Source organism: Macaca nemestrina, chromosome 15 (assembly GCF_043159975.1).
Source record: "Macaca nemestrina isolate mMacNem1 chromosome 15, mMacNem.hap1, whole genome shotgun sequence".
NCBI classification, from domain to species: domain Eukaryota; kingdom Metazoa; phylum Chordata; class Mammalia; order Primates; family Cercopithecidae; genus Macaca; species Macaca nemestrina.
This window is the reverse complement of record NC_092139.1, coordinates 99,361,233-99,378,833: the sequence shown is the minus strand read 5'-3', so window position 1 is coordinate 99,378,833 and position 17,601 is coordinate 99,361,233. Positions and strand designations below refer to the sequence as shown.

General features: G+C 45.2%; 1 protein-coding gene across 7 annotated transcripts in view; it reads left to right on the top strand.

Annotated features, from left to right (window-relative positions):
* Positions 1–17,601, top strand: part of LOC105487198 (proline rich 14 like) — a 72,313-nt gene that overhangs the window by 30,362 nt on the left and 24,350 nt on the right. For 5 of the 7 annotated variants that reach the window (XM_011750538.3, XM_071080447.1, XM_011750536.3 and 2 more), the window contains 3 exons: positions 1,958–7,163; positions 14,635–14,706; positions 15,632–15,803. In XM_011750538.3, coding sequence (XP_011748840.2) covers positions 1,958–7,163; positions 14,635–14,706; positions 15,632–15,803 — 5,450 coding nt within the window. Of the gene's footprint in view, positions 1–1,957; positions 7,164–14,133; positions 14,707–15,631; positions 15,804–17,601 lie in introns of those variants that run through there. The other 2 variants (XR_011614072.1, XM_011750540.3) reach the window with 2 other exon arrangements.

Sequence of the window (17,601 nt, the reverse complement as noted above, 5' to 3'; positions counted from 1 at the left end):
GTTTATTTGACCTAACTGTATTCGTTCATTAATTTTATGAACATTCATTAAGTGCTCTTGTGCTTTTATATACCAGGCATTATGCCGAACCATAAGAAAGAGAACAAAACAAGATCCTTACCCTCACAGAGTTTATATTCTAGTAAGAAATAGATTTTAGATTTTTTGTTCTTTTTTTTTTTTTTTTTGGAACAAGGTCGCTTACTCTGTTACCCAGGCTGGAGTGCAGCAGTGCGTTCACAGCTCGTTGCAGCCTTGCCCTCCTGGGCTCAAGCATCCTCCTGCCTCAGCCTCCCAAGTAGTTGGGACTAAAGGCACTCACCACTATGCTCAGCTGATTTTTTTTTTCTTTTACATTTTTTGTACAGACAGAGTCTCCCTGTGTTGCCCAGGCTGGTTCAAACTTCTGGGCTCAAGCATTCCTCCTGCCTCAGCCTCCCAAAGTGCTGGGATCACTGTTGTGAGGTACTGCACCTAACCAGGAATTAGATTTGTTTTGTTTTGTTTTTTGGTTTTTGAGACAGTCTTGCACTGTCACCTAGGCTGGAGTGTAGTGGCATGATCTTGCTCACTGCAACCTCCGCCTCCTGGGTTCAAGCGATTCCGCTGCTTCAGCCTCCCCAGTAGCTGGGATTATAGGCATATGCCACCATGCTCAGCTAATTTTTGTATTTTCAGTAGAGACGGGTTTTTGTTACGTTGGCCAGGCTAGTCTTGAACTCCTAACCTCAAGCAATCCACCCACCTCGGCCTCCCAAAAAGCTGGGATTACAGGCATGAGCCACCACGCCTGGCGGATCTTTAAATAGATTTGCATTTTGCTTTTTCTGTTTAATACGGGTGTCCTGTTTTTTATATATATATAAAATCATGTGTATATATACCCATACATATATGCATGTGTATAGTGTGCTAGTCATGGTTCTCTTAGAGGAACAAAACCAATAGATCACCTGAGGTCGAGAGTTTGAGACCAGCCTGGCCAACATGGTGAAACCCCGTCTCTAGTAAAAATTAAAAAAAAATTATCTGGGCGGGCCGGGCGTGGTGGCTCATGCCTGTAATCCCAGCACTTTGGGAGACCAAGGCAGGCGGATCACCTGAGGTCAGGAGTTCGAGACCAGCCTGGCCAACATGGCAAAACCCCATCTACTTAAAGTACAAAAATTAGCCAGGCATGGTGGCGGGCACCTGTAATCCCAGCTACTCAGGAGGCTGAGGCAGGAGAATTGCTTGAACCCAGGAGGAGGAGGTTGCAGCGAGCTAGTATCGTTCCACTGTACTCCAGCCTGGGCAACAAGAGCGAGACTCCATTTCAAAAAGAAAAAAATTAGCTGGGTGTGGTTGCAGGCACCTAGAATCCCAGCTACTCAGGAGGCTGAGGCAGGAAAATCGCTTGAGCTGGGAGGCGGAGGTTGCAGTGAGCCGAGATTGCACTACTGTACTCCAGCATGGGCAACAGAGCAAGACTCTATCTGAAAAAAATAAATAGATAAATAAAGTTTTATGTATAGTTGTTTTTTCCAAGGACTAATTTTATCTATGACATCTAGTTTCAAGTAATGAAAAAATGGTCATCTAGCAAAATAAGCTGTTACTGTGAGTCTGCTTTATTAATGTTTTAAAATGAAAGCCTCTTAAGACTGAATGAGAGTACAACACAGGGACATGTTTCTATGTTGTATTCAGTTGTCCAGCATTGATTTGTGAACTCTGTATAACTTTCAGCAAGAGGCATTTGTTGAAAATTACCTGTTTCTGCCAGATATAACTTTGGCCCTCTGTTGTATTTTCAGAGAAGAACAAAATCAATGATATAGCATGCTAACTTTCCAGTTTTCTTTTCGAGTTGGGTCTTCTTGTTGCCCTTGGTAGCATAGCATAATAAAATGCATGAAGGTAGACCAAATGATTTTTAATTACTGCATACTAATTTGGATTTATTTCTCTTGTTCAGAAGGAAATGTACAGATTACAGCTGAAACTCTGCTAAAATCCACTGAAGTACAAGGTATGAAGGTCAATGGGACTAAGACGGATAATAATGAAGGACGCAAAAACGGCAATGTGAGTAAAGATCTCTCAGCTGGATGCAGCGAATTCCCAGAAGTAGACAAAATCATGAACAGTGATGAGGTTTCAGAAACCAGCACATTAGTTACCCCAGAACCTTTAACCTTTGTGGATCCTGTATTAACAGAAGCAACTCCTAAAGAAAAAGAATGTGAAGAATTAAAAAGTTGTCCTTGGTCGTCATTACCAGGAAGCAGTGCCGTTTCTAATGTGGACAATGGGAAGGAAGAGCTGTGTAAACTAAACCTTGTCTGTGAAGCAGATGACAATCACCAAAAAATTCATGGCCACCATAATGAACAACCCAGTTCTACACATGATAGTCCCACAGCCACAAGCCCCTTGAAAGAAAATTCTGGAGTTTCATGTTTCACATCAGACTTGTCTGGTCCAGAGTCCAGAACAATATCTTTAGAAAACTGTGGTTTTGAAGGTGGTGGTTTGCTAAAAAGATCTGCTGAAAAGACAGACAATTGTTATTTTTATAGGGGGGACGATCAAGGGAAGAACTTGGCTTCCAGAGAAGAAAATGAAGAACAGCTTTTGATTCCTAGGAGTGAGAGAGGTGGACCTTTTCTTATTAATGCCAGGGAACCGGAAAAGGAGATTAGTGGTGGTGGTTCTGGTGAAAAAGAGCCTGTTGTTTCCCCAAAGGAAAATATCCACAATGACTGTTGCATTCAAGACAGTCTCCATACAGGGAGCTCTAGTTCATTAATGCCCAATTCTTTTACTGAAGCCACAGAAGTAATGTTAAATAAAAGTGATTTGAAAATTACTTTACACATTCAAGGGAATTTGACAAACCTTGAGGACCATAAAGAAACTTCTACTAATATGAGCCATCCAGGTGGACACTCTGAAGAAAGCAGTTTTTCCTCCTTGATGCAGATTGAAGAGGCAGAACAGACAACCCCCATAGAGTCCAGTATATTAAGTAAATCTTTTTACACTGAAGACTGTAACTCCTTAGTCAACATCCAGAGAAATCTGGAAAGCAACACCCAGTTAAATGAAGCATCATGTAATGATTTTCTGTTTGAAAGAAAATCCATTGTGAGTTTAATGCCAGAGGATCAGATAAGTCCTGTAAGTGAGGTATTAAAACCCAAGAAAGGTACTGCGCTGTTGCCACCTTCCCCAGAATTTCATCACAGACCTGAATCGGAAAAAGTTATACAGACCTCACATGATGATATTCCACTTTTAGATGAACAGAGCATAGCCTGTGAGATGAATGAATTTTCTTGTACCAATGAACTGGTTGTAAACAAAGTAGAAAGTGAATGTGTTTTAAATCAACAAGTGTCCCTTAATTCTCAAGACCATGCAAAGTTGCCAACTGACTCTCTACTTCATTTAAACAAAGAGATGCCTTTAGCAACAGGCAGAGATGCCCATCAGAGCCATCATCCTCCATTAGAGGGTGGAGCAGATGTCATTGCTGATATACAAACCATTCCCGTTGAGACAAAAGTGAAAGACATCTCTCCACCAGGTAACCAAACCTGTGGTGCCTCTTCAAACAGTCCCACCTTAAACATCAAACCAGGAAGCCTAGAGAGAAAAAAAGAAATGGCTGATTCAGGAACAAAAGCTCTACATTCCAGGCTTCGCTCAAATAAGAGAGAAGCAGCTGGCTTTCCTCAAGTGGCCTCTGTCATAGAATGTCACAGTGTTCAATCTCAGGATATCTCTAACTGTCATTGTGTAAGAAAAAATGCATCCGAAGAAAACATGTGTTCTGCTTGTGCTGCTTTCAAGTCCAGCAAAATCAGCCTGCAAGTTGATAACTCTTTGATAACAAAATATGAAAATGCATTTCAGCACCGTGCTCACCGATGCCAAGGAGCAGGACACTCTGTGGAAAAAAGCAGCTGTAAAGTGAGTTATACATCAGGGGAAAGGGAACTTGATGGGAGAGAAACGAATGGCAGCCTTCCAGGAGATAAGATCAGAAACAAAATGACAGCATGCTTGTTAAATAGTGGAATTTCAAACAAAATCATTCACACCTCCAGTAACATCAAACTCAGTGAGGAAGGGCTGGAAGGAAAGGAGCAGGATGTATCCAAAGAAACTGTATTTTGTAAGTATAACATCTCTGATCATGCTATACAAGAACTAAACCAGACTGTAAACATTCCAAGTCCTGAAAAAGTGTTGGACCAGTCTCCTACTGTTATGTTTTCCAGTTTTAAAAACGTAAAAGCAGTTGAAACACTTGATCAGAAGGCAGATGAAGTTCTTGATTGTCATAGTAACCAAAACAGACCAGATGAATGCAAAAGTGAAGGTCAGTCAGCCAAGGAGATGCTAGGTAGTGACCACGGAGAGACTGTCACCGAGCCTCACGGGGAGGTAAACCACAACCAAAAGGATCTGCTGGTCAGCTCAGGCAGTAATAACTCACTACCTTGTGGTAGTCCAAAGAAAGGCAATTTGAAAGGAGCCTTTGTCAAGATGTCTGGTTGTGATGAGTCCACAGAAAGTGTGGTAGACATCGTCTACACGGACTGTAGTAATAAGCTTACAGAAGGTGTGCTGGATGTGAAGGCATCTAATCCACTGGATTGTGGTGCAGGGCAAGAGAAACTGGCATTCCAAGAGGACTCAAGGAGTACCTTGGCTCAGAGAGAACTGGATGCTGCACATACAGGAACAACTGGCCAGGACTCAGATTTCCCAGTTACTGCTGCTTCTACAGTGGACTTTCTCAAAATAAAATCATGTGAAGAAAACGTGTGCAAATCTTTAAAAGACTGTGAAATGGAAAAGTGTTCAGACTCTTGTGCCCATGAGATGGAGTCTGTTGCAGATCATGAACCAAATAAAAGAATATTGGGCAGAGTAAATATGTCTTTAAGCGATACCCATTATGGACAGCAACATAAAGGAACGTCTCTCAGAGAAACACAAGAAATGACTGAAGGATCAAGACTAGAACTAAACTCTGAGTTTGGCAAAGAAAGTACCTTTGGAATTTCCTCAAAAGAGTTGATGTCTTGCCATGATGTAAGCTCTGTTTCCCTAAGAAGCCTGAAGTCAATTGAAATAATGCCTTCTCAAGAAAATTCAGAAACTAATATTAACAGTGAAGAAACTGACCTGAAAAATCTTTGTAAACCAAATGATGGTGAAATGCTTTGTGAAAATGTAAAGTACTGCACAGTCCTTCCTGAGATGAAGGAAAGAGTATCAAGAGATAGGAGTAATTCTAGTGACAGAGACAGCATATGTACCTGTGTGGAAAAGAATGCTTGTAAAGCTTGCCACCCTCACGAGAATTTCTCTGACAGGCATTTGCCTTTGACAGTGAAAACAGAAATTAAAGTGAAAGAAGAAACTGAAGAGCATCAGAGGGGACTACTGGGTGACTTAACTGTTGGGGAGCAATCTGAGGAGATGGTTACCAGAGAAGCTGGCAATGGCGATCATGGGAGCAACATCTCTCAGACCCATGTTACATGCCAGAGGATACTTAATCATGCTGAAAAACAGCAGAACCCTGAGGTTTTGGACTACATGTTGCAGAAAGAAGAGGAATATATACATCAACAAAAGGCACATACAGTATCGGAACAATGCATATCATCTAGTCTGTTTTTAGATGATGCACAAAATAAGAACCAAGCCAAGGTTGACAAAGATAAGTCCACCATGATGAATGAAATCACCCTAGCAAAGCTGGCCAAGGGCAACATTGTGGCACAGACTCAGAAGTTAGAAGACCAGAAGAAGGAAAGCTTACATCATCCATTAAAGAAGGACATTGAGTCATGCACAAGTCCTTGCCTTCTTGGTGCCCCTTGGAAAGCAGAGGACCCCTCCTCTGCTGGGTGTGATCAAATACATGGTGCCTTTGCGAAGAAAGGAATGCTTCCCTTAAAGAAGCAGCCCCATCGAACTTGTAAGAAAGTTTCCTATCAGGAGCAAACCATTGTGGGGAGAAAAATAGGTAAAATCAGAAGTTCTGCCTTTTTAAAGAGTTCCTCCAATGCCGTCCCCACAAAAGCGCACAGACTTCTCAGTATGTGCACTCTGTCTGCACCTACACGATTAGAACCTGAAACAGCAGCTACCAAGAGCTTGATTAGTCACATACCAAAGCAGACAGCTACACCGTGCCATCCCTTGAGGAGCCTGAATTTTAGGAAGACTACCAAAGAATCAGCCTTACTAAACAAGCTGTCCATCCTTGCCTCCAAACTGGCCCCAGCCATGAAGACTCAGAAACTAAGATACCGACGGAATTCCTCTGAACTTCTTCCAATGGCTAAAAGCTACAAGCGCCTCAGATATAAAAGGCTCCTGGATGGATTTTCATCCAACACAGAACAGCTGAATCCATATTTGGCAGCTAGTGGATGGGATAAGAGGCCTAACAGTAAGCCCGTGGCACTTTATTCTCTCGAATCCATCAAGATGACCTTCATAGATTTGAGCAACAAGATGCCGTCCCTGCTGTTTGGTTCTGAAATCTTCCCAGTATCCTTTCATGTAAAATCATCCAGCTCAGATTGCACGACTGAGTCCTCAAGGACTTTTCCTGAGCACTGTGCTCCGGCAAGGCTTGCCTTAGGAGAGGCCCTCCAGTGCCCGTCTCAACCTCCCAAGTGGACCTTCTCTTTCTTCCTGTCCCACGGTTGCCCTGGGATGGCCACATTCAGGGAAGACACTGGCCTCCATAGTCAGACCCACACTCAGGCTCCTCCCCAGCCTCCAGCTCCTCTCCAAGACTATGGAGGCACTGCCATAGTCCAGACCAGAGCAGACTGCTCTGTCCTTGGCCTTCACACACTTCTAGCACTTTGTTCCCCAGGATGTTACCGAATCTGGACAAAAAAACGGAGCTTCTCCAGCCACATGCCTACCATGCAGAGGCTCTTCATGACCCAGTTTACACAGGGCTTGAAAGGGTTACGGTCTCCAGCCTCCATAGCGGACAAGGTCTTCTGTTCTCTGCCCTACTCGGTGGGCAGAGTCCTATCCATTTGGAGCCAGCATGGGCCTTCTGCCTGCTCCTTTGAAATCTCTTCTCTTCATTCCACTCACTGCAAGCGGCAACCAAGTCTGGGTACCACAAGCAGGTAAAATCTGTCCGCTATTCTTTACAAATGTCCCATATTTGCTTCCTGTCACTGGGGAGATGAGAGGGGAACTGCGGAAAGTGCAAGGGTGTTTAGAGTCCTCTTGGGACTGCATTTTCTATTTACCTTGCCAAATATCTGCCGAGAAAATCCAACAGTAATTCTTAAGCGCAGGACCCCCCCACGCCCTGCTCCATTTTCTTGTAGAACCTACTTCTGTATTTCACACCATTCTTTTTTCTGTCCATTTCATTCCTCAAACCATCAAGTCTGTTGAATCGTCTTTTTTTTTTTAATGAGACAGAGATTCGCTCTTGTCACCCAGGATGGAGTGCAATGGTGCAATCTAGGCTCCCTGCAACCTCCGCCTCCCAGGTTCAAGTGATTCTCCTCCCTCAGCCTACTGAGTAGCTGGGATTAGAGACATGTACCACTACACCCAGCAAAGTTTTTGTATTTTTTAGTAGAGACGGGGTTTTTCCATGTGGGTCAGGCTGGTCCCGAACTCCTGACCTCAGGTGATCCGCCCGCCTCAGCCTCCCAAAGTGCTGGAATTATATGCATGAGCCACCGCAAGCAGCTTGCTTTTTTTTTTTAATTTTTATTTTTATTTTTATTTTTGAGACAGAGTTTCATTCTTGTCACCCAGGCTGGAATACAGTGGCGCAATCTTGGCTCACCACGACCTCTGATTACATGCATGAGCCATTGCAACCAGCCTGCTTTTTTTTCTTTGAGATGGAGTTTGACTCTGTCGCCCTGGCTGGGGTGCTGTGGCGTGATCTCGGCTCACTGCAAGCTCTACCTCCTGGGTTCACGCCATTCTCCTGCCTCAGCCTCCCAAGTAGCTGGTAGTACAGGCACCCGCCACCACGCCCGGCTATATATATATATATATATATATATTTTTTTTTTTTTTTTTTTTTTTGAGACAGAGTCTCATTCTTGTCACCCAGGCTGGAATGCAGTGGTGCAATCTTGGCTCACCGCGACCTCTGCCTCCCGGGTTCAAGTGATTCTCCTGCCTTAGCCTCCTGAGTAGCTGGGATTACAGGCGCCTGCCACCACGCCTGGCTAATTTTTGTATTTTTATTAGAGACGAGGTTTCACCATGTTGGCCAGGCTGGTCTCGAACTCCTGACATCTGGTGATCCTCTCACCTTGGCCTCCCAAAGTGCTGAGATTACAGGTGCTAGCCACCATGCCCAGCTGAATCTTTTCTACTCTTGCATCCACCTTGCAGAAAACAAACACCCATTACAAGTGAAAGACTATAAATAGTAACACATAATCGCTTGTAACATTATCTCCTTCACAAAGCATTAAACAGCCAGCACCTAACTCTGTTTGATATATAGAGGACGCAGAATAAATATATTTTTAGTTAATGAATAAATTACATAGGTATCACCAGATCTGGTTTATGAACCCCTGCCTTTCTTTTGGCAATGTAGAGGCTTCAAAAATTGGCATTTACCTACTTCAGTTTTAGGATTTATAGAACTTAAAGTGAACTGGGAAGGAGTTCTTGTGGTGTGATCATTGAGAATAGTTGGAAATAGTTTCATCAATATCATGGTACCTTCCAATTGAAAATAGAGAAAAAAAAGAGAAGAAAAAGTCTAGAGTTAAACTACTCAGCTTAAAAATCCCTGGCCGGGTGTGGTGGCTCATATCTGTAATCCCAGCACTTTGGGAGGTCGAGGCGGGCGGATCACGAGGTCAGGAGAACAAGACCATCCTGGCTAACACAGTGAAACCCTGTCTCTATTAAAAATACAAAAAATTAGATGGGCATGGCAGCAGACACCTGTTGTCCCAGCTACTTGGGAGGCTGAGGCAGGAGAATGGCGTGAACCCGGGAGGCAGAGATTGCAGTGAGCCGAGATCACGCCATTGCACTCCAGCCTGGGTGACAGAACGAGGCTCTGTCTCAAAAAAAAAAAAAAAAATCCCTAAAAAGCTGCTATAGACATGATTGATAAATCCTCCTCTTTGTAATTATTTAAGTAAACAAAATATTTTTTAATTTGCCCTTACTATTGATTGCTATAGTTGAAAGATTAGACATCAAAAAGCCTTAATATTCCAAATAACTTAGGAGGGCCTTGTTCATTGTGTGTCTCTAACGTAGAATCATTGTGTGTCAATAAAGTGGGCTAGTTCAGGCGGGATGCAGTGGTTCATGCCTGTAAGCCTAGCACTTTGGGAGGCCAAGGCAGGTGGATCTCTTTAGTCCAAGAGTTTGAGACCAGCCTGGGAAACATGGCAAAACTTTGTCTCTGCAAAAAAATACAAAAATTAGTCAGACATAGTGGCATTTGCCTGTAGTCCCAGCTACTCAGAGGCTGAGTCAGGAGGATCCCTTGAACCCAGGAGGCGGGGGTTGCAGTGAGCCGAGATCACACCACTGCACTCTAGCCTGGGCAACAGAGCAGGATTCTGTCTCCAAAAAAAAAAAAAAATAGGCCAGGCATGTGGTGGCTCATGCCTATAATCCCAGTACTTTGGGAGGCCAAGGCGGGCGGATCAACTGAGGTCAGAAGTTCGAGACTAGCCTGACCAACATGGAGAAACCCCATCTCTACTAAAAGTACAAAATTAGCCGAGCGTGGTGGCGGATGCCTGAAATCCCAGCTACTCTGGAGGTTGAGGCAGGAGAATCGCTTTAACCTGGGAGGTGGAGGTTGTGCTGAGCCAAGATCACACCATTGCCCTCCAGCCTGGGCAACAAGAGCGAAACTCTGTCTCAAAAAATAAAAAAATAAATCCCATCTCTATTAAAAGTACAAAAATTAGCCAAATGTAGTGGTGCATGCCCATAATCCCTGCTACTCAGAGGCCGAGGCACAAGAATCAGCAGAGGTTGCAGTGAGCCGAGATCTTGCCACTATATTCCAGCCTGGGCGGCAAAGTGAGACTATGTCTCAAAAAGCAAATTTCAACAACAAAGCTGCTGGTGGCCAGGTGAGGTGGCTTATGCCTATATTCCCAGCACTTTGGGAGGCTGAGGTGGACGAATCAACTGAGGTCAGGAGTTCAAGATCAGGCTAGCCAACATGGTGAAACCTTGCCTCTACTAAAAATATGAAAATTATCTGGATGTGGTGGTTCATGCCTGTAATCCCAGCTACTCAGGAGGCTGAGGCAGGAGAACTGCTTGAACCTGGGAAGCAGAAGTTACGGTTAGCCAAGATTGCACGACTGCACTCCAGCCTGGGCAACAGAGTGAGACTCTGTCTCAAAAATAAATAAATAAATAAACAACAAAGCTGCTGGTTCATATTGTGTAGTTCCCTCAGCATCTTAGCAGAAAACTGAATAAATAGAAGTGTCAGAAAAAAAAAAAAAAAACCCGGAACATGAACATTACTGACTAAAATTAAAAGATGAATTGCTGTTACAAGTACATGTCCTACAGTTTTTTGTTGTTGTTGTTGTTGTTTTCCTGAGATGGAGGTTCGCTCTTGTTGCCAGGCTGGAGTGCAGTGGCGCAGTCTTGGCTCACCACAACCTCTGCCTCCGAGGTTCAAGTGATTCTCCCGCACCAGCCTCCCAAGTAGCTGGAATTGCAGGCCACCACGTCCACCTAATTTTGTATTTACGGGGTTTCTCCATGTTGGTCAGGCTGATCTTGAACTCCTGACCTCAGGTTATCTGCCCGCCCAGCCTCCCAAAGTGCTGGGATTACAGGCGTGAGCCACCATGCCTGGCCTTTATAGTTATTTTTTAAAGTTCACTTATTATGCCGAGGCGCAGTGGCTCATGCCTGTAATCTCAGCACTTTGGGAGGCCGAGGCAGGCGGATCACAAGGTCAGGAAATCGAGACCATCCTGGCTAACATGGTGAAACCCTGTCTCTACTAAAAAAAAAAATACAAAAAAATTAGCCCAGCGTGGTGGCAGGCGCAGCTACTCAGGAGGCTGAGGCAGGAGAATGGCGTCAACCTGGGAGGCGGAGCTTGCAGTGAGCCGAGATCGCGCCACTACACTCCAGCCTGGGCGACAGAGCGAGACTCCGTCTCAAAAAAAAAAAAAGTTCACTTATCATAAGACAACCATGAAAATACATTAGAGTGACTGACGTTGTTTTAAATGCTAGTGTACTGCTTTTATTGTCTACTTTGTTGATATGCCTCTAAAACCTCATAATTGCTCTGCTATGTATTTTTCTTTTCTTTGTTTCTTTTTTCTTTTTTTTTTGAGACAGTTTCACTCTTGTCTCCCAGGCTTTAAATTGTGTTACTTCTGGCCAGGTGCAAAGGCTCACACCTGTCATGCCAGCACTTTGGGAGGCTGAGTCAGGTGGAACATGAGATCAGGAGATTGAGACCATCCTGGCTAACATGGTGAAACCCCGTCTCTACTAAAAATACAAAAATTACCCGGGCGTGGTGGCACACACCAATAGTCCCATCTACTCAGGAGGCTGAGGCAGGAGAATCATTTGAACCCGGGAAGTGGAGGTTGCAGTGAGCCAAGATCACGCCACTGCACTCCAGCCTGGGCGACAGAGCAAGACTCCATCCCCCAAAAATGCTACTTTCTCCAAACTATGTCTGTTCCTGAGGTTAGGATAGATGGTAGTTACTCTTTTCCCCCTGTGGAGGTGTAAACTTTTTGCCCCTTTTCGTCTTCCAGCGCTCTTCCTTTCCCACCTGATGTTTCTGTTTCCTGGTGTTGAAAATTTTCTCTGTTTCCCTCCCTATTTCTAGCTTTTTATTTTTATTTTACTTTATTTAAATTCAAATGGAAGGTGGAGGGGGTGGTATTTATGGGTACTTCTCATAGGCTCTAAAAATGCCTTAACACCATGTGCCTGGGCTTAGAGTTTAGAAGTTTAGCTGTTTTGGCCGGGCGCGGTGGCTCAAGCCTGTAATCCCAGCACTTTGGGAGGCCGAGATGGGCGGATCACGAGGTCAGGAGATCGAGACCATCCCGGCTAACACGGTGAAACCCCGTCTCTACTAAAAAATACAAAAAACTAGCCGAGCGAAGTGGCGGGTGCCTGGAGTCCCAGCTACTTGGGAGGCTGAGGCAGGAGAATGGCGTAAACCCGGGAGGCGGAGCTTGCGGTGAGCTGAGATCCAGCCACCGCACTCCAGCCTGGGCGACAAAGCAAGACTGCGTCTCAAAAAAAAAAAAAAAAAAAAGTTTGCTGTTTTTCTTTTCTTTCTTTTTTTTTTTTTGAGGCAGAGTTTCACTCTTGCAGTGTGAAACTCTTGTCTCCCAGGCTGAAGTGCAGTGGTGCGATCCCAGCTCACTGCAACCTCTGCCTCCTGGGTTTAAGTGATTTTCCTGCCTCAGCCTCCTGAATAGTTGGGATTACAGGCATGCACCATCACGCCCGGCTAATTTTGTATTCTTTGTAGAGACAGGGTTTCACCAGATTGGCCAGGCTGGTCTCAAACTCTTGACCTCAGGTGATCCACCCACCTCAGCCTCCCAGAGTACTGGAATTACAGGTTTGAGTCACCGTGCCTGGCCATAATTTTTCTGTTTTTCTAAACAAGCTTAGAAATGGTTTCTAGCGGGCTGAGCACAGTGGCTCATGCCTATAATGTCAACACTTTGGGACACTGAGGTAAGCAGATCACAAGGTCAGGAGTTGGAGACCAGCCTGACCAATATGGTGAAACCCCATGTCTATGAAAAATACAAAAATTAGTCCGGTGTCGTGGCGGGTGCCTGTAGTCCCAACTATTCGAGAGGCTGAAGCAGGAGAATCCCTTGAACCCGCGAGGTAGAGGTTGCAGTGAGTTGAGATCATGCCACTGCACTCCAGCTTGGGTGTCAAAGTGAGACTCCATCTCAAAAAAAAAAAAGTTATAAAGAAATTAACTTTTAATAGGTTTTTTTGTTGTTGTTTTTGTTTTTTGTAAGATGGAGTCTTGCTCTGTCTTCCATATTGGAGTGCAGTGGTGTGATCTCGGCTCACTGCAACCTCTGCCTCCCAAGTTCAAGCAATTCTCCTGCCTCACCCTCCCAAGTAGTTGGGATTACAGGCACGTGCCATCATGCCCAGCTAGTTTTTGTATTTTTATAGAGACGGGGTTTCATCATGTTGGCCAGGCTGGTCTTGAACTCCTGACCTCATGTGATCCACCTGCCTCGGCCTCCCCAAAGTGCTGGGATTACACGCGTAAGCCACCATGGCCGGCCAATAGTTTTCTTCTATATAGCTATGTTGTTTTGTTTAGTTTGTCTAAACAAACTAAACAATTTCCCTCTGTCACCCAGGTTGGAATGCAGTGGTATAATCTCAGCTTACTGCAGCCTCTACCTTCCGCATTCAAGCGATTCTCCTGCCTCAGCCTCCTGAGTAGCGAGGATTACAGGCACCCACCACCACACCCAGCTAATTTTTGTACTTTTAGTAGAGATGGGGTTTTGCCATGTTGGCCAGGCTGGTCTTAAACTCCTTGCCTCAAGTGATCTGCCCACCTCAGCCTCCCAAAATGCTGGGATTAGAAGTGTGAGCCACTGTGCCCGGCTGTGTAGCTATGTTTTATGTGTAACTTGGCTTTAAAGAAAATAATTGGGACGGGCACAGTGGCTTGTGCTTGTAATCCCAGCACTTTGGGAGGCCGAGGCGGGCAGATCACAAAGTCAGGAGTTCGAGACCAGCCTGGCCAATATGGTGAAAACCCATCTCTACTAAAAATACAAAAATTACCTGGGCATGTTGGCACACTCCTATAGTCCCAGCTACTTGGGAGGCTGAGGCAGAAGAATCTCTTGAACCCGGGAGGAAGAGCTTGCAGTGAGCCAGAATTGCACCATTGCACTCCAGCCTGGGCAACAGAGCGAGACTCAGTCTCAAAAAAATAAAAAGAAAAAGAAAATAATTGGTTTCTCTCTAATATTTTGTAAGGTTATAGAAACTGGCAGATTTTATTTTAATAGAGTCAGTACACAACTGAGTGGTATAATATATTCTTTAAATTTTTATTTATTTATTTTTATTTAGAGATGGGGTCTTGCCCTGTCACTCAGGCTGAAGTGCAGTGGTGCAGTCTTGGATTACTTCGGTCTTGACCTTCTGGGCTCAAGTAGTCTTCTCACCCCAGCCTCCTGAGTAGCTGGTACCACAGGTGCACTCCACCACCCCTGGGTAATTTTTGTATTTTTTGTGGAGACAAGGTCTCGCCGTGTTGCTCAAGCTGGTCTTGAACTCCTAGGCTGAAGCGATCTGCCCACCTCAGCCACCTTGCCCAGCCACTGTTCTTTATTTCTGTCTCCGCTTTCTTTCCATTTAAGTTAGAAAATAATCTTCCTGTCAATCTGCCTCCATTCCAGTGATGCGCACATAAATGTAACTCTCCTGGTTGGGAAGCTTTCCTCTTTCTGGGTAACTGACATTTCTTGTCTTCTTGGGGCTATCATGTGCTAATACCCACAATAACGTCAAAACCTTTCCTGTTATCCCACTGCCCTTACCTGTTGCTTTTGTACTTTTGCTTTACTTTAGCCACACCATGTTACCATATGTGCCTCTTCCAGGCATGGAAGCTACATATAACACCAGCGGCAGTCAAACAAGGTGAGCACATGAGGCTCAGTGCGTGTGCACATGTGTGTGTGTAAGAGAGTGCATGCATAGGTGGCATGGATCATCTGTGGCATGACTTTGATCTCTTGTCCTTGTAAACCTGATCTGTGTCTCTCAGATAAACATCTCTGAGATTGAAATATGTTCTATTACAAGCAGCAACTAGGAATTTGTAATCAATACCATTTGTTAAAAAAAAAAAAAATTGAAAATCACTAACCAGCTTATTGTACCAGAAGTCACCTCTCAAGCTACTTCATGTTTTATAGCCAACTTCAGTCCCTGGACAGGGTTGATCTCATCTGAGCGCTGTTCATTTGTGTGGTTTACCAGATACCTTCCTCACCCAAAAATTCTGTTCCTTTTTACAGTTTTCCTTATAAAACTCCATAGCAATAAAATGGATGACACATTCTTGTAATTTTTTTTACATACGTGGTACAGGCTATGTCTGGAAGTGACTAGAAAGCAGGTTGACTGAATATATCATTCCTGGAAAGAAAGAAAAAGTATTGAGGCCTAGATGTTAAGAAGTTGAGGCTGGGTGTGGTGGCTCATGCCTGTAATCCCAGCACTTTGGGAGACCTGGGCAGGCGGATCACCTAAGGTCAGGAGATCGAGACCATCCTGACCAACATGGAGAAACTCTGTCTCTACTAAAAGTACAGAATTAGCTAGGAGTGATGGCACATGCCTGTAATCTCAGCTACTTGCGGGTGCTGAGGCAGGAGAATCGCTTGAACCTGGGAGGCAGAGACTGGCTGCATTGAGCCAAGATTGCACCATTGCATTCCAACCTGGGCAACAAGAGCAAAGCTCCGCCTCAAAAAAAAAAAAAAAAGAAGAAGTTGAATGTGCTGGAAGTAGAAAGGGAACCCTTCTCATATCTATCTTCTCTTTCTCTTCATGGTGCTAGGCTGGAGCCTCCATTCCCTGCCTTGGTACCAAAGTCTTGCTTGGTAGCAGAATCAGCTGTCAGCAAGCTCCTGCTTTCAGCCTCTGAGTTCCAGGTTCCTGGATTGGATGAGCTGGATGGTGTGAAAGCAGCATGCCCCTGCCCACAGAGCAGCCCTCCAGAACAGAAAGAGGTAAGTGTAAAGTGCTGGTGGGGTCAGGTGATGGTGGCCATTGTCAACTCACATCACATGGTAACTACAGACTGGCCTCTGAGTATCTTTACATACCACCTTTAGTGTCAGCCGAGTCCTGGAGAGTACTAAGCCAGGAGTTTTTCTCTTCGCCAATAAAGGACACAGTGGACTTTTAATCTGCACTGTTTTCCAGATACTTTTTTCTTGCCAACAGCATGTAACTGTTTAGAGAATTGGACCAAAGAGCTGCTTTATGCATTCAAAGAGATGAGTGGATGGTGATGATGTTCAATTTTGCAATGTCTGTTGTCTTCGATAGTTGCAAACTTTCATGTTGACAGTTCAATATCTGAACTGAATGTATGATTCTTGTTTTGATGATATGAGGGGAGTAGTTGCTTAAAACACAGCAGGGACCGGGCACAGTGGCTCACGCCTGTAATCTCAGCACTTTGGGAGGCTGAGGTGGGTGGATCGCTTGAGTCCAGGAGTTCAATAGAAGCCTGGGCAACCTGGCGAAACCGTGTCTCTACAAAAAATACAAAAATTAGCTGACCGTGGTGGTGCACACTTGTAGTCCCAGTTACTTGGGAGGCTGAGGAGGGAGAATTGCTTGAGCCCAGGAGGTGGAGGTTGCAGCAATGAGCCCCGATTGCATCACTGCACTCCAGCCTAAGTGACAGAGTGAAATCCCATCTTAAAAAAAAAAAAAAAAGGCTGGGTGCGGTGGCTCAAGCCTGTAATCCCAGCACTTTGGGAGGCCGAGACGGGCGGATCACGAGGTCAGGAGATCGAGACCATCCTGGCTACCCGGTGAAACCCCGTCTCTACTAAAAAATACAAAAAAAAAAACTAGCTGGGCGAGGTGGCGGGCGCCTGTAGTCCCCAGCTACTCAGGAGGCTGACGCAGGAGAATGGCATAAACCCGGGAGGTGGAACTTGCAGTGAGCTGAGATCCGGCCACTGCACTCCAGCCTGGGTGACAGACCGAGACTCCATCTCAAAAAAAAAAAAAAAAAAAAGGCCGGGCACGGTGGCTCGTGCCTGTGATCCCAACACTTTGGGAGGCTGAGGTGGGTGGATCACCTGGGGTCAGGAGTTCGAGACCAACCTGGCCAGCATGGTAAAACCCCATCTCTACTAAAATTACAAAAATTAGCCAAATGTGGTGGCACATGCCTGTAATCCCAGCTACTCTGGAGGCTGAGGCAGTAGAATCACTTGAACCCAGGAGATGGAGGTTGTAGTGAGCCTGGATTGTGCCACTGCACTCCAGCCTGGGCGACAGAGTGAGACTCTGTCTCAAAAAATAAGGCCAGATGTGGTGGCTCACATCTGTAATCCTAGCACTTTGGGAGGCCGAGGTGGGCAGATCACCTGAGGTTGGGAGTTTGAGACCAGCCTGACCAACATGGAGAAGCCCTGTCTCTACGAAAAATAAAAAATTAGCTGGGCGCAGTGGCGCATTCCTGTAATTCCAGCTACTCAGGAGGCTGAGGCAGGAGAATCACTTGAACCCAGGAGTCAGAGGTTGCAGTGAACCAAGACCATGCCATTGCACTTCAGCCTGGCAACAAGAGCAAAACTCTTGTCTTAAAAAATAAATAGTAGGCCGGGCGCGGTGGCTCAAGCCTGTAATCCCACCACTTTGGGAGGCCGAGACGGGCGGATCACGAGGTCAGGAGATCGAGACCATCTTGGCTAACCTGGTGAAACCCCGTCTCTAGTAAAAAATACAAAAAATAGCCGGGCGAGGTGGCGGGCGCCTGTAGTCCCAGCTACTCGGGAGGCTGAG